The sequence below is a fragment of the Molossus molossus genome, unplaced genomic scaffold, assembly GCF_014108415.1.
Source record: "Molossus molossus isolate mMolMol1 unplaced genomic scaffold, mMolMol1.p scaffold_m16_p_1, whole genome shotgun sequence".
NCBI lineage: Eukaryota > Metazoa > Chordata > Mammalia > Chiroptera > Molossidae > Molossus > Molossus molossus.
Genome location: NW_023425344.1, coordinates 118271124 through 118295304, shown reverse-complemented (window position 1 = coordinate 118295304; position 24181 = coordinate 118271124). Strand labels below are relative to the sequence as shown.

The 24181-nt window shown below is 40.5% G+C and overlaps 1 protein-coding gene across 5 annotated transcripts in view; it reads right to left on the bottom strand.

Annotated features, from left to right (window-relative positions):
* The window catches only part of BBS4 (Bardet-Biedl syndrome 4), a 65983-nt gene that overhangs the window by 25552 nt on the left and 16250 nt on the right, over nucleotides 1–24181 (bottom strand). For 2 of the 5 annotated variants that reach the window (XM_036242918.1, XM_036242926.1), the window contains exons 2-4: nucleotides 22566–22617; nucleotides 2006–2085; nucleotides 685–748 (exon numbers count right to left, since the gene is read on the bottom strand). In XM_036242918.1, the coding sequence (XP_036098811.1) occupies nucleotides 685–748; nucleotides 2006–2085; nucleotides 22566–22617 (196 nt within the window). Of the gene's footprint in view, nucleotides 1–684; nucleotides 749–1598; nucleotides 1711–2005; nucleotides 2086–2855; nucleotides 2902–22565; nucleotides 22618–24181 lie in introns of those variants that run through there. The other 3 variants (XM_036242945.1, XM_036242954.1, XM_036242936.1) reach the window with 3 other exon arrangements.

The following is a 24181-nucleotide window of genomic DNA, read 5'->3' as shown; positions in this document are numbered from 1 at the left end:
ATTATGAGGCACTGAAAGTCTGGAATTTGTGATACTGGGAATAAAATAACTTTTTTTTTTGCCATTATGTCCTAGATGTGTCAATATCTTACCAATTATGTCAGAAAATTATATTCGAATCTGAAGACCACAAATGCAATGAGTGGTCAACAAAACAATTCATCTATACAAAAAAGTCAAAAAGAAAGTTCATGGAAAAACTAAGGATACAATTTTTGGCACTAAAGAATAGAATTTCAGGCAGTGTTTTCTATATTTGGTTTCCGATGAATTTCATTTATTCTCTGCTTTATCCTATATATCTCTAGGCTTCTTCCCTTCATTCTGACTCACCTTACTAAAAATCCTCAAGTCTTTCCTCATCTCTTTTAGCCCTTTCAAAAGCCTCTTCTGGGCCTGAAACTGCTGTACAAGTAGGGACCCTAACATCCATTCTGAAAAACACTAGCCAGAAAGTAGAAAAGGCGTGAAGAATAGTAGCAATTTTTTTAACAAAACCAGTCATTTCAGAGGTCAAATCTAGCAAAATAATTATTTTCTGATTTCAAAAACCAACACTGAAAAAAGACCTCTATGACACACTTACTTGAATTTAAGCATTTCATAAGCTGTTTGCTCTTTTTTTCCAGAACCCAGGCAAAATATGCATTCTTCTAGCAAGAAGAGAAGAAATATATATCTTACCTTGGACATAGATAGCATATTCACATAGCCCCTGGGTTTCCTGAAGCTGTTCTTTGATAACAGCCTGCAACAGAAAGAAAAATACTTCTGAGGAGTGGTTAAGTATCTTCAAATGTTTTTAAGAAAAGGTAGACACGGACAAGAAGCAGATGTAAGAATCCAGGATACTAATAATTACTAATAAAGTAGTTAATTCAGATTTTTAAAAAATCTCAACTCTCTTATTATGACCATTTATTTTCTCATAGGTGTTAGCAAACTATAGCCACAGGCCAAATCTAACCTACATAGCCTACTTCTGAACAGCTCTCATAATTTTAAAGGGTTATTAAAAAAGAAAGAGAATATTAAGCTTATAAGACAGACACTGGACCCTGGCCGGTTTGGCTCAGTGGTTGGACCAGAGAGTCCCGGGTTCGGTTCCTGCTAGGGGCATGTACCAAAAAAAAAAAAAAAAGACAGAGACTGGCCAGGCCGGTGCGGCTCAGTGAGCATCAACCCATGCACCAAAAGGTCACCAGTTCGATTCCTGGTCGGGGCACATGCCCAGGTAGTGGGCCCGATCCCCAGTGAGGAAGGATACAGGAGGCAACCAATCGATGTTCTCTCTCTCATCGATGTTTCTATCTCTCTCTCCCTCTCCCTTCCTCTCTCTAAAATCCATGAAGAAAAAAAAATTAAATTAAAAACCACAATCTTAGAAACATTACAAATCTCTGAATGCCAAAAAAGACAATACCAAGGATGTATTTTACATGTTAATACTATTTTCTGCCAGTAAGTATGCAATATACGGTATGTTATAAAGATACACACAGTTTAGAGGAAAGGAAATACAGATGGTTTTGGAATATATAAATGATGATCAAGCTCACCAGAATAAAAGAACTGTAAAATAAAACTCAGTAAAATACCATTTTTCACCTATCCAGAGATCAAGAAGTGAAATACTATGCTGTGTTGAACATCTGCCCTCCACTATGAGATTAACAAGTCCCACAGAATGATTGCCCCTTCAGCCTGGTCCTGAAATGAGAAGACACGTGAAACATACCTGAACCTGACCCACAACTTGTAGTCCAACCCAGCCAACCCACAGCCAATACAAAGGGCCATGAGCAATGAACAAATGTCTGTTGTTGGAGGCCACTAAAATTTTGAGGTTGTTTGTTAAGCAGCATTATCATAGCAGAAGCTAACAAATACATCAAGTGTGGGGAAAACAATAATTCATACATTAGTGGGATAGAAACTGTGACAAACTGTGTGACAGACACTGTTATTTGCCTAACCAAAGTCTGTCTATCATTCAGTCTCTCACCTTGCATCCTTCATAATCCTTCCGGATATAATGGAGATGTATCAACCAGTTCTTCTTCTCTAAAATAGGAAACTCTGGAGCTGGGCAGCACATTTTGACAAAACAAACAACACAGTTATTGTTGGGTTTTCTCTTTAATCACTGTCCTCATGTTTAAACTAACCATAAGCATTTTGCAATATCACATTAAATTCTTCAGCTGTTTACCATAAGAATACAGTGAATCTGCCCTGGCCAGTTTGGCTCAGCGGTTAGAGTGTCAGCCCACAGACCAGAGTTCTGGGTTCAGTTCCCACTAAGGGCACGTACCTCGGTTGTAGTTTGTCCCCGGCCTCGGTTGTGGGTGGCAACCAGTCGATGTGTCTCTCTCACATCCATGTTTCTCTCTCTCTTCCCCCCTCTCTCCCTCCTGCTCTATCTGAAGATGGATGCAAAAAATGTCCTCGGGTGAGGAGGAAAAAAAAAAAAGAATACATTGCATCAAAAATATATTGACTAGGGGAATGGGAGTGGGATGGGAGGTAAATAGGAGGAAAAAGGGGGAATGGGGGGACATCTGTAATACTTTCAACAATGAAGACAAATTAAAAAAAAATCTTAACAGTTTGAATAATGCCCAAAAAAAGTAGAGACTATTAAATTAAGAGATACAACATTAAATATATGTTTCCTTCACTTTTTGTAGCTTATAATGTTAGTTTTTCAAATGATAAGTTGGTCTAAAAAAATAAAATCATTCTTTGTCTCTTCTCCTTTCTCACTCTCCCTAGATATAAAAGGTAAATATGAAGACTTTCTAAAGGATATTTCAGGAATCATATCAACAACAACAAATATTATCACCTCACACCTGTCAGAATGGCCACCATCAACAAATCATCAAACAACAAGTGTTGGCGAGGGTGTGGAGAATAGGGGACTCTAGTGCACTGCTGGTGGGAATGCAGACTGGTGCAGCCACTATGGAAAACAATATGGTGTTAACTCAAAAAATTAAAAATTGAACTGCCATTTGACCCAGTGATCCCACTTCTAGGAATATAGCCTAAGAAGTCTGAAACACCAATCAGGAAGAATATATGTACCCCCATGTTCATAGCAGCACTATTTACAATAGCTAAGATCTGGAAACAGCCCAAGTGTCCATCAGTAGACGAATGGATAAAAAAGCAGTGGTACATATACACAATGGAGTACTATGCAGCTGTAAGAAAGAAAGATCTCTTATCCTTTGAGACGACATGGAGGGACCTGGAAAGTATTATCCTAAGTGAAACAAGCCAAGCAGAAAAAGACAAATACCACATGATCTCACTTATTTATGGAATATAATGAACATAACAGTCTGAGGAATAAGGTAGACCCAGAAACATGGAAGTAGGGTACAGAATGACAACCCTCAGAAGAGGGGGTGGTTGGGGGAGGGAAGAGATAAACCACAGAACTTATGTGTATGTATGCATAACCAATGGACATGGACAACAAAGCCGGGGATGGGGTGGAGGGGATGGGGAGGAGGGTGTCAATGCGGTAAAAAGGGAGAAACATCTGTAACAAAATAAAATTAAAAAGAAAAAGAAACAATAACAAATATATAGTCACATCTGATCAGAGAACCAAAAATATTTTATATAGTTAAACAGTCTAGCAATAGCTCAAATGTGACTCCATGGCCCAGGAGTGAAAAAAAAAATCTATTTGAGTCATTAAAAATGATTCATAATAGAAAAACCATAAAATAAGTTATATGCCCTTTGAATTCAAAAGTTTTTAAAAAATAGGTAAAAATTTATTAAGAAATTACTCTTCTATGGTAACAAGGAGAAGGATTCATATCAACCTCAGGATAGTGGTGACCTCAAGAAAAGGAGAGGGAGGAACAGGATTAGAAAAAGATAAAATAGAGACAGCTCTGTCCTGGCCGGTTTGGCTCAGCGGTTAGAGCATCGGCCTGCGGTCCGGAAAGACCCGGGTTCGGTTCCCGCTAAGGGCACGTACCTCGGTTGCAGTTTCTCCCCTGCCCTGGTTGGTTGTGCGGGTGGCGACCACTCGATGTGTCCCTTTCACATCGATGTTTCTCTCTCTCTGTTCCTCTCTCTCCCTCCCACTCTATCTGAACAAAGAATGGAGAAATGTCCTCGGGTGAGGATGATAAAAAAAAAAAAAAAAAATAGAGACAGCTCTTTAATGCTTTATTTCTCAAAAAAGTAAAGAGCATAAAAGTATATATGGATAGATATTTTTATTTATTGAATTTGGCCAGTGAGTAGTACATGAGTGTTTCTATATATATATCTATATATTTTATGTTGTTGTTGTTCAGATAGAGTGGGAGGGAGAGAGACATCAACATAAAAGGGAAACATCGAGTGGCCGCCACCCGCACAACCCAAACAGGGCAAGGGACAAACTGAAACCGAAGCACACACCCCTAGCGGGAACCGAACCCAGGTCTCCCTGAACCGAAGGCCAACGCTCTAACCACTGAGCAAAACCGGCAGGGCGAGTGTTTATATTTTTTAATGTACTTTAAATATATGTTTGAGATATTCCCTGATTTTTATAAATGTAAAAGAAAGGATACAGCAGGGGAAAAGAGGGAAATGATTTGTAATCACTCTGTTCCTGAACCTTAGAAGATACATCAACAGAAAAACTAAGACTTGCCCTGGCCTGTTTGGCTCAGCAGTTAGAGCATCAGCCTGCGGTCCAGAGAGACCCAGGTTCAGTTCCCGCTAAGGGCACGAATCTCAGTTGCAGTTTGTTCCCAGTCTTGGTTGGTCGTGTGGGCAGCAACCACTCGATGTGTCCCTTTCACGTCAATGTTTCTCTCTCTCTCTCTTCCTCTCTCTCCCTCCCACTCTATGTGAACAAAAAAAGAAAAATGTCCTCGGGTGAGGATAAAAAAAAGAAAACCTAAGACTTATGTGTCCATAACATGACAAGAAGAAAAGCGTACTGTGACCCAGAGTTAATGTTGCTGGAACACAAAAGTTAACAAGTGATGTTGCGACCAATAAAACTTTCAGTCAGGATGGCGAGTATGTAAATGTGGCATTGCGTCCTCCCACAACCACATCAAAATTATAACTAAACTACAACACAACCATCATTTAAAACCGCGTGAAATCAAGCTGAATGAAGTCCTACAACTACGGAATTAAAGAAGCAGCCACATCGAGACCGGTAGATGGGGCAGAGGCAGACGGGCTGGTCCCTCACCCACATGTGGTGGAAAAAAATTAGAAAGATACGTTGGCTGGAAAGGTCCTCCCTGAAGACTGAGGGGTCCCTGTCCCACACCAGGCGCCCAGCTCAGGGTTACAGTGGCAGGAAAAGAAGTCCCCATAACTTCTGGCTGAAAAACCCTGCAGGAACTGAGGCTGAGGAAGGCTGAGGCGGCTGGAGCCCCATAAAGGGCCCCGTGTACTAACTTACTCGGACTCACGCCCTCTAGGCTCCAGCATGGGGGAGGCAACTTGAAACAGACCAGAGACATACAGGGAAGAACTGAGTTGTTTGGCATTGGGGCGAGGGCTGGAGAGGGGGCTTTCTCCTGGACAGCTGTGCTGTCAGAGGCCTTTGTTCCTTTGGTGAGCCCTTCCCTGGGGCGACAGACAGCCGCCATATCTGGGACTCCAGCAACCTGGCTCACACTGGTTGCCCCACCCTGGTGATTCCCTAAGGCCCCGCCCCACCCAACTTTCAGGCCCACCCAAGCTGTTGCCAGTTGTTCTACCATAGGATTGGCCTGTCTTGGATCCTGCTTCAGATTTTCCTAAATTCTTTCAAACAAGTAGCATCTGGTCTCAGCTAGCCCCATATTTCTTGTTAAGTAATACATGGAAACAAACACAGGGAAGCAGCCAAAACAAGGAGACAAAGAAACAGGTCCTAAATAAAAGAACAACAAAACTCTAGATAAAGAACTAAGTGAAATGGAGATAAGCAACCTAACAGATGCTGAGTTCAAAACACTGCTTATAAGCATGCTCAACAAATTTAGTGAGGGCCTCAAGAGCATAAAAAAGGACCAGTCAGAAATGAAGGAGGCAGCAAATGAAATAAAGAATAATTTACACAGATTCAATAGTAGAGTAGGTAAAGCCAAGAAGCAAACTATCGATTTGGAATATAAGGAAGCAAAAAACACCCAATCAGAACAGCAAAAAGAAAAAAGAATCCAAAAAAATGAGGATAGTGTAAGGAGCCTCAGGGACAACTTCAAGCATACCAACATTAGCATCTTGGGGGTGCCAGAAGGAGAAGAGAGAGAACAAGAAATGAAAAACCTATTTAAAACAATAATGGCAGAAAACTTCCCTAACTTGGTGAAGGAAACAGACATACAAGTCCAGGAAGCATAGAGTCCCAAACAAGATGAACCCCAAGAGGCCCACACCAAGATACATCATCATCAAAATGCAAAAGGTTCCAGACAAAGAGAGAATCTTAAAAGCAGCAAGAGGAAAGCAGTTCGTTACCTACAAGGGAGTTCCCATAAGACTGTCAGCTGATTTCTCAAAAGGAACTTTGCAGGCCAGAAAGGAGTGGCAAGAAATATTCAGAGTGATGAAAAGCAAGAACCCACAACCAACATTACTCTATCCTGCAAAGCTGTCATTTAGAATGGATGGCCATACAAAGAGTTTCCCAGACAAGGAAAAGCTAAAGGAGTTCATCACCACCAAACCATTATTATATGAAATGTTGAAGGGTCTTCTTGAAGAAAAAGATAAAAAATATGAACAAACAAAATGGCAATGAATACATATCTACTGACAATTGAATCAACAAACAAAATGAACAGGCAGAGCAGAAGCATTCTTAGATACAGAGAACATTTTGTTGGTTGCCAGATGGGAGGGGGGTTGGGAGAATGGGTGGAAAAGGTGAAGGGATTAAGAAGTACAAATAGGTTGTTAGACCAACAAAGCTCAAAGGGAAGGGGTGGTGGTGGTGGGAAGAGATAAACCAAAGAACTTATATGTATATATGCATAACCAATGGACACAGACAACAGTGTGGGGAAAGCCAGGAGGGGGGTGGGGATGAGGAGGAGAGGGACAATAGGGGAAAAATGAGGAATATCTCTGTAAAACAAAAAAACAAAAATAAGAAGTGATGTTGCTTACTCTTTCCTAACAATAGAGAATATTAATGGACTTTGTAAGCTGAGATCATGGACATGATTTTATATGCCAAAAGAAAAATAGATAAAGTTTTAAGCAATTACCTCTTCATATCCCAATTACCCACATTCTCTGAGTGGGACCACTCTTCTCGTAGTCAACAAGGGTCTACTGAGGTTTGATGATGACTTTTGCTTTTCTCCTTCTCTTCCTCCTAGCCCCATCAATCATCAGATCTTAGCCATTCCTGATTTGCCTAACCACTTCCAGAATTAAATTTCCTACTAAAGACCATACAAATCACCAAGTTTAAAGTTGGGTGTGTGTGTATGCATACAAAGTGGATAAAAAAAAAATACACTGTAATGAATAGTTCTAGGAACAGTGGCTTACTGAGTAATCTTGGATCAACTCTCAATCGTACATATGGCCTACCACTGTGACCAACCCTCTAAAGGGGAAGAGTAAAAGAGGAGACACTGAATCCTTTGGGTTTACAATATCATTAATTATCTTCTATACCCTAAAGAACAAAATTTATAAAATGCAAATTGGGGTCCTGCTCAACACTAGAATCTTACAATAAAAGATGAGTCATTTTTTTAATGTTCCCTGGGTGAAAAATATGTTCAATTTGTAAAGTAGCTAAATGACTCAGAAGCTTATGAAATGGAGCTCTTGGGATTAGAAGAAAGAGGAAAGTACCACCAAATGCAATTGCTTCAAGGTCACTTCATACTCCTGGAGATATAATTTGTCTAAAAGCTACAAGAACTTGAGCTTAATTAATGACTTTACAAATCATTTCAATGTCCCATAATTGTCTTATGTGTGTGATCTTCAGAAATTTACAGTTTTCTCATCTATCAAATAAACTCATTCATTCATTCATCAAATATTCACTGAGTATCTATCTATCTACCATGTGCCAAGCTCTGTTCTAGACACTGGGGATACAAAAATGCGCAAAACTGACTCTCCTGCTTTCAGGAACATTAATGGGTTGCGGGGTGTGGCAAGAAGGTAAGTCAAACGGTGCTAGCAGAAAAAAATAGATAATAAAATAAGTTCTTTACAGGGGATCCAAGACAGCAATAGAGTATGTGGAAGTTAAACTCACCTCCTCCCAGGACCAAAACAGAATTACAACTAAATTATAGAAAAATCAACCTGAATAACCAATTGAGGACTAGCTGGTCAGAAGTCTTATAACTAAGGACATACAGAAGATGCCACGTGGAGACTGGTAGGAAGGGCAAAGAAGGCAAAAGGACTGGCCCCACACCCACATGTGGCATTTGAGAATCCAGAGGGTTATCTCAAAGGTCCCCCTGAGGAGTGAGGGGGTTTCAACCCATGGCAAGCTCCCCAGCCCAGAGCACCAAAGCCAGGAAGCAGAACCCACATAGCATGTGGATATGAAAATCAGTGGGGATTCCATCCTCCAGGAAGAGTGACGAGTCTGCTGGAAACCTAGTATCTTCTTAAAGGGCCAGCATACAAAATCACGTTCACAGGTACTCACCCTGGACTCTGGCGTTCAGGGAAGACAGCTCAGGGCTGACTGATGTCATACAGGAGAAATTAGGTTGTGTGGCTTGGGGGAGAAGAATAGAGGAACAGCTGCCGTTGTCCCTGAGCTGGGACCCTCTCCCACACCACCCACAGATGCTACCTTTCCTGGGTTAAGCACTCCCCTCCATACAGCATGGACCTGGGGATATCTACTAGCTCCACCCTCCAGACACCCTGTGACCTGGCCCCCACTAAGCTCAAACCCTGACAAGGAATCACCTAGCTGGGGGCAGCTGCAACCTTTCTTGGAAGGTCCTCAAGAAGGTGCAGGCCAACTCAAGGGATGTCAGAGATGCACAGGGACAGACTGAGTTGCATGGCTCTGGGGTGAGGGCTATTTTCCCCTGTGAGAGCGACCATGGGTCCCACTGTACCCATGCAGAGCCCTCCCTCCATACAACCAAATCTTAATCTGTTTTAGCCTGAAGAACTCTACTGGCCTCACTCTGATGACTCCCTGATACCCCACCCCACCACAAAGGTTCAGGCCGTAGGCAGGGGGCAGCTGGCTTGGTGAACCCTGAGACATTTGCTGAGTGGCTGCAGACCCAGCACTGGAGCTGAGTTTGAATCTGTATAAATCTAGTAAACACTACTCACCCCTACCTGGTGATTCTCTGAGAACTTACCTCACAAACTTGTGTACTGCCATAGGCTCTTTCAGACACTGAGCCTAATAGGCAGCCAGCAGGTGGAGGCAGACGTCAGGATACCTTGGGCCATTTGCTGACCTGTCCCAGACTCCATGAGGTGGTGACTGGTCTCGATACACAGTGTGGCCCCTACCATGTGCACCCACGCCCAGCAGAGACAGCCACCAACCATAGAATACTTTGTAGCTCTTAAGAGGTAGCCCACAGCTAGTCACAGGTAGCATCAAACACTGACCTGAACCAGAGTCCTTGCCAAGAGGCCCCAGAACCAACAAACCCAGTGGAAGCCTTCGGATTACATCAGACTACGACCATATTAGCTCCACAAGTGGCACACCAAAAAGGATATCTTGGCAGGCACCAGAATCTGCTGGGGAAAATTGCCCTTTGCAAGGTCAGCCCGACATAGCAGCTTATACACTATACTTGGGGTCAGTCCTCACAGTCAGCCAGCCTAAGGGTCAACCCCTGCCATGGACAAGCCAACAGAAATCAAGACTCAACTACAACAGGAGCGCTTGCATAACCCACACAAGAAACATTCCTGGGGCACCCAGCTCAGGTAATCAGGGAGACTGTGCCACTGCCTACTAGAGCACACCTACTACATAAGGCCACCCTACCAAGACTTGGAGACATAGCATATCTACCTAGTACACAGAAACAAACAGAGAGGCAGCCAAAATGGGGAGACAAAAAAACACGTGAGTCCTGGCCGGTTTGGCTCAGCAGTTAGAGCATCGGCCTGCGGTCCGGAGAGACCGGGGTTCGGTTCCCGCTAAGGGCACGTACTTCAGTTGCAGTTTGTCCCTGGCCCTGGTTGGTTGTGCGGTGGCAGCCACTCAATGTGTCCCTTCACGTCGATGTTTCTCTCTCTCTGTCTCTTCCTCTCTCTCCCTCCCGCTCTATCTGTACAAAAAATGGAAAAATGTCCTCGGGTGAGATAAAAAAAAAAAAAAACACGTGAATAACAGGAGAAATCTCCAGATAAATAACTAAATGAAATGAAGGCAAGCAATCTACCAGATATAGAGTTCAAAACAATGGTTATAAGGATGCTCAAGGGACATAGTGAGAACTTCAACAGCAAAAAAAGACATAGAAACCATAAAAAAAGTCAGAAATGAAGAATACAATATCTGAAAATGAATACACTGGAATAAATCAATAGCAGACTAGATAAAGCAAAGAATTGAATCAGTGATTTAGAAGACAAGGTAGCAGAAAACACCCAATAAGAGCTGAAAAAAAGAAAAAGAATTTTAGGGTGTACACCTGAAACTAATATAATATTGTATGCCAACTATAATTCAAAAATTAAAAATGACTAAAAAACAAGAAGAATAACACAACTGGAGAACTCACACTATGTGATTTCAAAACTTGCAAAGCTACAGCAATCAAAACAGTGTGGAACTGGCATAAAGACAGACACAAACTAATGAAATAAAATAGAAAGTCCAAAAACAAATCCTCACGTGATTTTTGACAAGGGTGCTGTTGAGGAGAGACTGTTCTATGACGTGACTGCTGTCTGTTCTACAAGTTGAACTTGAGCCAGAATAGAGGTTGCTTTCTGCAAACATCTGAAACTGTCTGATCATAATCAATGTTCATTCTAACATAAAACAGCACTCCTTCCTTGCCTCCTGCTATATGCCGGTTTCTAGAACAGATTGTTGTCCTGACCTGGTCAATCATATACAGTATTTTCCTATATCTGGTAGCATTCCTGTACTGGTACCAGTGACTATTCCCCATCTTTATCCTATATAATTCTTTAGCATCTGCTAAGCACCGGGAGAAATATCAGCTTCATCTTGCAGCCACCCAAGATGTGCCTCATACTAAGTTTCCCTTAAACTCTATTAGTTGCCAGAAAAGAAAAAAAAATTTTTTAATGAGAATAGTTTAAGGGACTTCTGGGAAAATATCAAGTATAACAACATTCCCATCATAGGGGCACCAAAAAGAGAAGAGAGAAAGCAAGGGATAGAGAACCTATTTGAAGAAAAAGTGACTGAAAACTTCCCTAACCTGGTGAAGGAAAAAGACACACAAGTCCAGGAAGCGCAGAGTCCCAAACAAGATGAACACAAAGAGGCCCACACTAAGACACATCATAATAAAAATAGCAAAGGTTAGCCCTGGCCGGTTTGGCTCAGCGGTTAGAGCGTTGGCCTGCGGTACAGAGAGACCCAGGTTTGGTTCCCACTAAGGGCATGTACCTCGGTTGCAGTTTGTCCCCGGCCCTGGTTGGTCGTGCGGGTGGCAGCCACTCGATGTGTCCCTTCACATCGATGTTTCTCTCTCTCTCTCTTTCTCTCTCTCCCTCCCGCTCTATCTGAACAAAAAATGGAAAAATGTCCTCGGGTGAGGATAAAAAAAAAAAAAATAGCAAAGGTTAAAGAATCTAAAAAAAGATTATTTTAAGAAACAAAGAAAGAATCTTAAAAGCAGTACAGAAAGACAGTTACCTACAAGGAAGCTTCCATAAGACTGTCTACCGATTTCTCAACAGAAACATTTCAGGCCAGAAGAAACTGGCATAATATTCAAAGAGATGAAAAGCAAAGACTTACAACCAAGACTACTCTACCCAACAAGGTTATCACTTAAAATTGAAAGAGAAACAAAAGGCTTCCCACACAAGAAAAAGTTAAAGGAGTTCATCACCACCAAGCCAGTATAACAAGAAATATTAAAAAGACTTCTTTAAAAAGAAGAAAATAAAAAGGAAAAACATAAATATGTATAATAAAATGTCAATAAATATATACCTATCAGTGATCACTTTAAATACAAATGGACTGCCCCGCTGGTGTGCTCAGTGGTTGAGCGAAAACCTATGCACCAAGAGGTCACTGGTTCGATTCCCATATATATATGTATATATGCTGTCTACAAGAAACTCACTTCAGATCAAAAGACATATACAGATTGAAAGTAAAGAGATAGAAGAAGATATTTCATGTGAATGAAAATTTAAAAAAATAATAGTGGTAACAATACTTATATCAGACAAAAGAAACTTTAAAACAAAGGCTATATGAGATAAGGACATTACATAATGATAAAGGAATCAATCCAACAAAAGGATATAACCCTTATAAACATTTATGCACCCAACATAGGAGTACCTAAATATATAAAGCAAATACTGATGGACATAAAGGAAGAGATCAACAAAAATACATTCATAGTTGAGACTTTAATACCCCATTGACATCAATGGATAGATCTTCCAGGAAATAGCAGCCTTAAATGACACACTACTACACGAGATGCATTTTTTTTTTCAGCGCATTTACCCCAAAGCAGAAGAATATATATGTTCTTTTTGAGTGTATATGAAACATTTTATAGGAGAGACATTTTAGGCCACAAGACAAGTTTCAATAAATTTAAGAAGAAGAAAATCATATCAAGCATCTTCTCTGACAACAGTGAAATCAATTACAAGAAAAAAACCTGAAAAACACATGGCGGTTAAATAGCATGTGACTAAACAATGAATGAGTTAACAATGAGATCAAGGAAGAAATCAAAAGTTACTTTGAGACAAATGAAAATGAACACACAACAATCCCAAACCTATGGGACACAAAGAACACAGTCTTAAGAGGAAAATTCATAGCAATTCAGGCCTACCTCAGGAAACAAGAAAAATCTCAAATAAACAATTTAACCTTACACCTAAAGGAACTAGAAAAAGAACAACAAACAAAGCTCAGTGAGTAGAAGTAGAGAAATAATAGTGATCCAAGAAAAAATAAAATAGTCTAAAATATATATATAAAAGATCAATAAAACCAAGAAACCGTTTTTTGAAAAGAGAAATAAGATTGATAAATCTTTAACCAGAATCTTCAAGAAAAAAGAGAGAATTCAAATAAATAAAATCAGAAATCTTTCTTAAAAGTACATGGATCAAAGGGAACACAAAAGAAATTTCTAAAATATTAAGAACTATATATCTGCCCGACCAGTGTGGCTCAGTGGTTGAGTGTTGACCCATGCACCAACACTGGTTCAGTTCCTGGTCAGGGCACATGCCCAGGTTGTGGGCCTAATCCCCAGTGGGGGCATGCAGGAGGCAGCCAATCGATGTTCACTCTCATCGATGTTTCTCTCTCTCTCTCCCTCTCTCCCTCCCTTCTTCTCTCTCTAAAATCAATAAAGAGCCCTGGCCGGTTTGGCTCAGCAGTTAAGAGCGTTGGCCTGCAGTCCAGATAGACCCAGGTTCGGTTCCCGCTAAGGACACGAACCTCGGTTGCAGTTTGTCCCCGGCCCTGGTTGGGTCATGTGGGTGGCAGCCACTCGTGTCCCTTTTAAATCGATGTTTCTCTCTCTCTCTCTCTTTTCCTCTCTCTCCCTCCCACTCTATCTGAACAAAAATGAAAGAAATGTCCTTGGGTGAGGATAAAAAAATAAAAAATAAATTAAAATCAATAAAGAAAAAAAATTTTTTTTAAAGAATTGCATATTTAATTTATGAGAAAATAAAAAAATCTAAACAATGATTATTTGGTGATATTAAAAATTATAATTAATTTAAAAATAAAAGAGTTTTATAAAAGTTAAAGCATAACTCTTAAAATGTATATGAACCATGTAAGTAGTGTTTAGAGGGAAATGTCAAATACTACATGCTTACAACAAAAAAGAAGATCTCAAATTAATGATCTGTTTCCACTTAAGAAACTGAATAAAGAAAAGCAAATTAAACACAAGAAAATATTGAGACAAGAGCAGAAACCGATAAAATTGAAACAGAAAAGCAATAGAGAAAAAATAATAATATCAAAAGCTGGTTCTTTTTTTTATCCTCACCAGAGGACACTTTTGCATTTATCTTCAGATACAATGGGAAGGAGAGAGGGGGGAAAGAGAGAGAGAGAAAAACCAACATGAGAGAGAAAAATCGACGTAAGAGAGACACATCGACTGGTTGCCACCCACATAACCCCAACCAGGGCAGGGACTCTCTGGTCCACAGGCTGACACTCTAACCGCTGAGCAAAACCGGCCAGGGCAAAAGCTGTTTCTCTGAATTGATCAATAATATATATAAACCTCCAGCCAGACTGATCAAGAAAAAGAGAGATAAGACAAAAATTACCAAAAATGAAACTAGACCAACTTACACCATAAACAAGAATAAATGCAAAATGGATAAAAGACTTAAATATAAGTTGTGAAACCATAAAAATCCTGGAACAAAATGTAGGCAGAAAAATCTCAGACATCACACATAAAATTTTCACCAATACATCACCAAAGGTAAGAGAAACAACAGAAAAAAATAATAAATGGGTCTACGTCAAACTAAAAAGCTTCTGTACAGCAAAAGAAATCAGCATCAAAATGAAAAAGGAACCCACTGTATGGGAGAACATATTTGCCAATGACACATCAGGTAAGGGGTCAATTTCCAAAATATATAAAGTATTCATAAAACTCAACCAAAAGAAGATAAACAATCCAATTTAAAAAGGGGTAAGGTGGCCAGTAGGACACATACCTGAGTTGCAGGTTCAATCCCTGGCCCCAGTAGGGGTCGTGCAGGAGGCAACCAATCAATGTGTCTTTCTCACATCGTCTCTTTTCCTCCCTCCCTCCCTTCCACTCTATCTAAAAATCAATGGGAAAATATCCTTAGGTGAGGATTAACAAAAAATAAAATAAAATAAAAAATGGGTAGAGACTGGCCAGTGTGACTCAACGGATTGAGCTTTATTTCATGGAATGAGAGGTGTCAGTTCAATTCCCAGTCAGGGCACATGCCCAGGTTTTGGGCTCCATCCCCAGTAGGGGGTGTGCAGGAGGGAGCCAATCGACTGTTTCTCATATCGATGTTTCTATCTCTCTCACCCTTCCTCTCTCTCAAAAATTCAATAAAAACATATTCTTTAAATAATGGGTAGAGAAGCAGAATAGACACTTCTCCAAAGAGGACATAAAAATGGCCAAGAGATATAGGAAAAAATGCTCAATGTTACTTAATCATCAGAGAGATGCAAATTAAAAAAACTATGAGGTATCACTTCATACCTGCCAGAATGGCTGCCATCAACAAATCAACAAACAACAAGTGCTGGTGAGGGTGTGGAGAAAAGAGGACTCTAGTACACTGCTGGTGGGAATGCAGACTGGTGCAAATACTATGGAAAACAATATGGTGTTACCTCAAAAAATTAAAAATGGCACTGCTATTGACCCAGTGATCCCACTCCTAGGAATATATCCTAAGAAGCCTAAAACACAATCAGAAAGAATATATGTACCCCTATGTTCATAGCAGCACTATTTACAATAGCCAAGATCTGGAAACAGCCCAAGTGTCCATCAGTAGACGAGTGGATAAAAAAGCCGTGGTACATATACACAATGGAATACTATGCAGCTATAAGAAAGATTTCTTACCCTTTGAAATGACATGGAGGGATCTGGAAAGTATTATGCTAAGCAAAATAAGCCAGTCAGTCATGATCTCACTTAATGTGGAATCTAATGAACAAAATAAACTGATCAACAAAATAGATCCAGAGACATGGAAAGAGAACAGACTGACAAACCTCAGAGGGAAGAGGGGTGGACTGGCAGGAAGAGATAAACCAAAGAACATACATGAACATATACATAACCAATAGACAGACAACAGTGCAGTGAAAGCAGGGGCGGGTAGACTTCCGGTCAAGATGGCGGGTAGGTAAATGCAGTATCGCGTCCTCTCACAACCACATCAAAGTTACAACTAAACTACAAAACAACCATCATTCAAAACCACCTGAAATCAAGCTGAATGGAAGTCCTACAACTACGAAATTAAAGCAGCAGCCACATCCAGACTGGTAGGAGGGGCGGCAGTGCAACGGGCTGGTCCCACACCCACATGTGGCGGATAAAAATCAGGAGGACACCTCGGCTGGGAAGGTCCTCCCTGAGGACTGAGGGGTCCCCGTCCCACACCAGGTGCCCCCTCTGGGTTCCAGTGCCAGGAAGAGAAGTCCCCATAACTTCTGGCTGGAAAAACCAGCAGGAACTGAGGCTGAAGCGGCTGGAGCCCCAGGCAGCTCCCTAAAGGGCCGGCGCACGGACTTATCGGACTCTCTCCCTCTAAGCTTGGAGCGGAGGCAGCTCGAGGGGCACCGGAGACACACAGGGAAGAACTGAGCTGTTTGGCACTGGAGCGAGGGCTGGAGAGGGGGCTTTCTCAGGGACAAACGTGCTGTAAGAGGCCTTTGTTCCTTTGGTGAGCCCTTCCCGGGGGCGGCAGACAGTCGCCATATCTGGGACTCCAGCAACCTGGCTCACACTGGTAGCCCTGCCCTGGTGACTCCCTGAGGCCCCGCCCCACCCAACTTTCAAGCCCACCCAAGCTGTTGCCACTTGCTTAACCATAAGATTGGCCTGTCTTGGATCCTACTTCAGGTTTTTCCTAAATTCTTTCAAACAAGCAGCATCTGGTCTCAGCGAGCCCCATACCTCTCATTAAGTAATACACTGAAACAAACACAGGGAGGCAGCCAAAATGAGGAGTCAAAGAAACAGGTCCCAAATGAAAGAACAGAACAAAACCCCAATAAAAGAACTAAGCGAAATGGAGGTAAGCAACCTAACAGATACTGAGTTCAAAATACTGCTTATAAGGATGCTCAATGAACTTAGTGAGAACCTCAGTGAACTAAGGGAGGGCCTCAAGAGCATAAAAAAGGACCAGTTAGAAATCATGGATACACAGTTAGAATTGAAGGAGGCATTAACTGAAATAAAGAATAATTTACACAGCTTCAATAATAGAGTACGTAAATCCAAGGAGCAAACCATCGATTTGGAATATAAGGAAGCAAAAAACGCCCAATCAGAACAGCAAAAAGAAAAAAGAATCCAAAAAAATGAGGATAGTGTAAGGAGCCTCTGGGACAACTTCAAGCGTGCCAACATTCGCATCTTGGGGGTGCCAGAAGGAGAAGAGCGAGAACAAGAAATCGAAAACCTGTTTGAAACGATAATGGCAGAAAACTTTCCTAACTTGGTGAAGGAAACAGACATACAAGTCCAGGAAGCACAGAGAGTCCCAAACAAGATCAACCCCAAGAGGCCCACACCAAGACATATCATCATCAAAATGCAAAAGGTTCAAGACAAAGAGAGAATCTTAAAAGCAGCAAGAGAAAGGCAGCTAGTTACCTACAAGGGAGTACCCATTAGGCTGTTGGCCGATTTCTCAAAAGAAACTTTGCAGGCCAGAAGGGAGTGGCAAGAAATATTCAGAGTGATGAAAACCAAGAACCTACAACCAAGATTACTCTATCCTGCAAAGCTGTCATTTAGAATCGATGGACATATAAAAACTTTCCCAGACAAGAAAAAGTTAAAGGAGTTCATCACTACCAAACCGTTATTATATGAAATGAGGAAGGGTCTTTCTGAAGAAAAAGATAAAATGTATGAACAAACAAAATTACAATGAATACATATCTATCAACAATGGAATCTACAAACAAAATGAGCAGGCAGTACAGAAACATTCTCATAGATACAGAGAACATTTTGTTGGTTGCCAGTTGGGGGTGTTGGGGGAATGGGTGAAAAGGTGAAGGGATTAAGAAGTACAAATTCATTGCTAGACTGACAAACCTCAAAGGGAAAGGGGTTGGGGCGGTGGGAAGAAATAAACCAAAGAACTTGTATGCATAACCAGTGGACACAGACAATAGTGTGGGAAAAGGTGGGAGGGGGGCGGGAGTGGTGAGGAGGGGGTCAATGGGGGAAAAATGTGGAACATCAGTAATACATTTTACATCCAACAATAAAGATTTTAAAAAAAAAAAAGAAAGAAAGAAAGAAAGCAGGGGCGGGTAGGAGTAGGGAGGAGGGTGTCAATGGGGTAAAAAAAGGAGGGACCATCTGTAATATTTTCAACAATAAAGATAAAATTTTTTAATTACCAAAAGCAACAACAGAGGGAAAATCATTACATATCATTCACATATTAATTAAAAGGAAAATAAAGGAGTATTATGAAGCTAATGACAATAAATTTGATAGCTGAAATGAAATGGACACATTTATCTGAAGGAAAAACATTACCAAAACGCTCTCTAAAGAAATATATAGCCCTGGCCAGTTTGGCTCAGCGGTTAGAGCGTCGGCCTGCGGTTCGGAGAGACCCGGGTTCGGTTCCCGCTAAGGGCACGTACTTCGGTTGCAGTTTGTCCCCGGCCCTGGTTGGTCATGCGGGTGGCAGCCACTCGATGTGTCCCTTCACATCGATGTTTCTCTCTCTCTCTCCCTTCCTCTCTCTCCCGCCCACTCTATCTGTACAAAAAATGGAAAAATATCCTCGGGTGAGGATAAAAAAAAAAAAAAAAAAAAAAAAAAAGAAATATATAACCTGAATAGTCCCACATATATTAAAGAAATTCAGTTTGTACTTAAAAACTAACAAAGAAAAACTCGGGCCCAGTTTGCTTCACTGTCACATTCTAGCAAACATTTAAGAAAGAAGTAACACCAGTTCTACACAGGAAATAGAAGAAAAAACTATACCAAACTTGTTTGAGGCCAACATAACCCTGACACCAAAAACAGACAAAAGCATCACAAAAAATAAAAACTATAGACCAACATCCTTCATGAACACAAATGCAAAAATCATTAACACAATAGCCCTGGCAGGTTTGGTTCAGCGATTAGAGCATCAGCCTGCAGTCCAGAAAGACCCGGGTTCAGTTCCTGCTAAGGGCACATACCTCGGTTGCAGTTTGTCCCCAGCCCTGGTTGGGTCATGTGGGAGGCAGCCACTCGATGTGTTCCTTTCACATCGATGTTTGTCTCTCTCTCTCCCTCCCACTCTATCTGAACAAAAAATAAAAAAATGTCCTCGGGTGAGGACAAAAAAAAAATCATTAACCAAATATTAGCAAATAGGATCCAGCCATAAATAAAAAGGTTAATATAATATTACCATGTGAGATTTATCCCAGGAATGCAATGTTGATACAACATTCCAAAATTCAATGTAATCCACCATCTTTATCGACAGGTAAAATTATAGGTTATGGAAGCCAGAAATTAAGGGCAGATTAAGAGCATGTTAGTCCGTCTGGTATGGCTCAGTGGCTGAGCATCAACCCATGCACCAGGAGGTCGCCAGTTCGATTCCCGGTCAGGACACATGCCCAGGTTGTGGGCCAAATCACCAGTGGGGGACATGCAGGAGGCGGCCAGTTGATGTTCTCTCTCATCAATGTTTCTATCCCTCCCTCCCTCTCCCTTCCTCTCTCTCTCAAATCAATAAAGGAAAAAAAAATTTTTTTAAAGAGCATGTTATATCCTCAATATTTTAGGGGCCTGTGTCACTACCGTGCACAACTCCAAAGGCATCATTTTTATTGCAGTCATTGTATTCTACATGAATGATACGCCTGCCATTGTGCAATTTAGTGGTATTGCAAATGTATAAAATGGTTGCCCAAAAGGCAATGCAACCCTGAGCTGGGCTAACATAAATAAAAGATCCAGATGAAGAGACTTTTATCTTCCAGATGTTCCATGTGGCCCTGTTCATGTCATACATAGAATACTCTATTTAGTCCTAATTCTATAGTTCCAAAACAGCCAACACATTTCACCAGATGACCAAAGCAATAACAGCAAAGTGTTCTAAACATCTCACTGGAAGAGTTTAAAAAAGTAGAAATGCTTAACCTTCAGAAGAAAGTATCTAGGAAGCATATTCTGCTCTTTAATTATCTGCTTATACTCTATACACCCTGAAGACTGCCAACCCCCTGAGGGCAGAATCTATGCCCTATTTATCTTTGTATTCCAAACACCTATCACTTGGTCCTGCCTGGTAAGCATGAGGACAAAAAACAGGCTTCTCCTTTTTTTATTGTGACTTTTCCACAATTTATGAGAAGCACCTGGTAATTAAACCAAGAGATTGTTGGCTCCTCTGATTCAAACAGCTTCTTTGTTCAAATAGGGGCACAAGATAATGCTGCACTCAAGACTACACTCCTCCATCCCCCTCCTCCCCACTGTTTTTATTTTATTTTATTTTATTTTATCCTCACCCGAGGACATTTTTTTGACATTTTGTTCAGATAGAGTAGGAGGGAGAGAGAGAGGAAGAGAGAAACATCGACGTGAAAGGGACACATCGAGTGGTTGCCACCCGCATGACCAACCAGAGCCGGGGACAAACTGCAACCGAAGTACATGCCCTTAGCGGGAACCGAACCCACCCGGATCTCTCCAGACCACATGCCAATGCTCCAACCTCTGAGCCAAACTGGCCAGGGCCTCCCCACTGTTTTAATAGCTTCAGGCTAGTTAGCAAGAATTCTCCTCCTAGTCTTCCCCTTCCTCTTCAAACAGGCATGTCTCTTTTGAACTCTTTATAACTTATTTCTAAGTTTGTTTTACAGGCTTGGTAAAAATGTGTTTGAGATAAGTGCTCAATGCATCTGCCTGAGTGTTTCCTGGAAAGCAAACAAACTAACTTTTCAAGACAAACTCCCAACCAATCTGACTAACTTAAACCTCTTCCTTCCTTGTTGCGTAGCAACAGCAACTGCTTGCTCTTTAAAAGTGCAAAACCACTCTTTCTTCCTTGCCTTGTATTGCCTATCAATCAATACCCAGCCTTTTCCTCCCTTGAAGTAAAATTAATTTCCTCCCTGCATTCACAGGCCACATCATCAGCCAAACCCTAACAGTAAGTACTCCTAGTTATGAGGGGTTCAAGAACAGGAAAACCTAAACTTTAATAATAGAAATCAAAAAGCAGTTGCTCTGCAGTGGGGGAGGGAGAAAAAACTGATTAGAACACAACAGCATTGTTCAGTTTTATAGTATGGCATGTTTCCCTTTTCCTCATAGCTATAAAATTTGTATCTCATTAGCCTGAATTGGCAAGGGCCACTTCTTGATTGGTGTATACTAATTACAGTTCTAGTCTGGAAATCAATGAAACCTCTGTGTTCGACTCTGGAGGAAGTGTGGAAAGAATACTGGAAAGATAATCACAAGACCCACTTGCCCCACCTAACTAGTCAAAACACCCTGGTGATTGAACAGAGAGACATATATCACAGGAAGATGATTCTCATGCCCAGACATGGTATAAAAATATCAGCAATCGCCCTGGCTGGTTTGGCCCAGCGGTTGGAGCGTCGGCCTGTGGACCAGAGAGACCCGGGTTCGGTTCCCACTAGGGGCACATACCAAAAAAATTAAAAAAATAAATAAATAAATAAAAATATCAGCAATTATGTTAAATTTTGGCAGAATTATATCTAAATTTCACAGTCTAAATTAAAAATGTACTACTCTTTCAGTGAAAGGTGTAATCCTGAAAAACTCTTTGAAAATAAATTCCTGAGAGGCAATCATATTTTCTAATTTATAATTTCAAAGAGTAACAGAAATGTCCCAAATTAACTAAACATTTTATGGACAAAATCAACTTTAAAACTCTTAGCAAACAACAGGAAAACCCATGCTGCAAAGGAAGCGCAGCCTAGTGACTATAACTCAGGTATGCAGGCAAGAGCTACACACAAGACTGTGATCAAGACATGCCCCTTCCACTCAGCCTTGGTTTCCTTATCTAGAAAATAAAGAATAAATAATAAAATAGATGGTCTCTTCTGCTAAATAAAAAGTTCAGGCATGGGAGAATATTCAATATACATAGTACCCTAACCCTGGATGCAAACCCTCCTTCCTACAAGTATAGGTTAACAAATGAAGAAATCCTGTTCCTTTAAATGAAATATATATCATATCCCTATCTGATTATAAATACAGTACTTTACAGTATAATAGGTCCTTACCAAGTTACACTTTCCAGACTCAATTTTTGTAAAATCTCACACTTTCTTAACATATACATGAGATTATTTGAGGCCTGATATGTACTTATGGAAATTTTGGAGTGGTTTTGCCACAAGTGGAAAATTAGAACACATTTATATAATAATAAAACTCCATTTAAACACATTTATAGGTAAAATCAACCCCTTAATTTCTAACAACTCCATAAAATAAAAGCTAGATATGGCAGAACATTTACACCAATAGGGCTTTTGTCAACAATCATATTTTTAGTAGCTCTAATAAATATAGAACAAAGAAATAAAAGAAATCTGCAAATATACATATACAAGGAAATTGCATACAGACCTCTTTTCAGCCGGGGTTTTTGAGATTCAGCAGATGCAGGAAATTGAGTTCCCTAAAATAAAAGAAGTCTATGTTAAAGCACTACCATAAATCTTGCTAGCTTAAAGAAGCATTCGAATAACAATCATCAGTAGCTCTCCAATCATGCAATTAACCCATCAACAGCACACAAGTACAAAGACTGTTTTGAATATAGTTTAAAAAACAAATATTCTGACACCACAGAAATACAAAGGATCATCAAAACATACTATGAACAATTATACACCAACAAATTGGACAGTCCTGGTAGGCAAAATGGACAAATTTCTAGAAACACAGTCTCCCAAAACTGAACCGGGAAGAGACAAAAAACTCGAACAGACCAATAACAACTAAGGAAATTGAAGATGTAATCAAGAAATTCCCAGGAAACAAAAGCCCAGGCCCGGATGGCTTTACAGGGCAGTTTTACCGAACATTCCAAGAAGATCTAACACCCATTCTCCTCAAACTATTCCAAACAATCCAAGAAGACAGAAGAAAGACTTCCAAACACATTTTATGAGGTCTGCATAATCCTAACTCCAAAACCAGATAAAAACACTACAAAGAAAGAAAACTACAGGCCAATATCCCTGATGAAAACAGATGCCAAGCCCTGGCCGGTTTGGCTCAGCGGTTAGAGCATCGGCCTGCGGTCCTGAGAGACCCAGGTTCGGTTCCCGCTAAGGGTGCGTACCTGGGTTGCAGTTTGTCCCCGGCCCTGGTCGGTTGTGTGGGTGGCAGCCACTCAATGTGTTCCTTTCATATCGATGTTTCTCTCTCTCTCTCTCTCTCTCTGTTCCTCTCTCTCCCTCCCACTCTATCTGAACAAAAAAATGGAAAAATGTCCTCTAGTGAGGATAAAAAAATAAAAAAAAACAGATGCCAAAATCCTTAACAAAATCGAATCCTATCAAATCGAATCCAGTAATACATCAAAAAAATTATTCATCATGACCAAGTGGAATTCATCCCAGGGATGCAAGGATGGTACAATATTCACAAATCAATAAATATAATACACCACATAAACAAAATGAAAGATAAAAACCATATAATCTTATCAATAGATGCTGAAAAAGCATTCAACAAAATCCAGCACCCATTTCTGATAAAAACACTCAGCAATGTGGGAATAGAGGGATCATATCTTGACATAATATAGGCCATATACAGAAAACCTACAGCCAACATCATACTCAATATGCAAAAACTAAAAGCACTTCCCTTAAGAAGAGGAACTGGGCTTTTGTTTAAGAAGCATATACAGGGATGCCCACTTTCACACTCTTATTTAACATAGTACAGGAAGTCTTAGCTATAGCAATTAGACATGAAGACAAAATAAAAGGGATTCAAATGGAAAAGGAGGACGTGAAACTTCCTGATTTGCAGATGACATGATATTGTACATAGAAAACCCTAAAGACTCCATCAAAAATCTACTAGATTTAATAAATGAATTTGGCAAAGTAGCAGGATACAAAATTGACGTCAAGAAATCGATGGCATTCTTATACACTAACGATGAACTCACAGAAAGAGAAACTAAAAAAAAATCCCATTTGCCATTGCAGCAAAAAATTAAGATA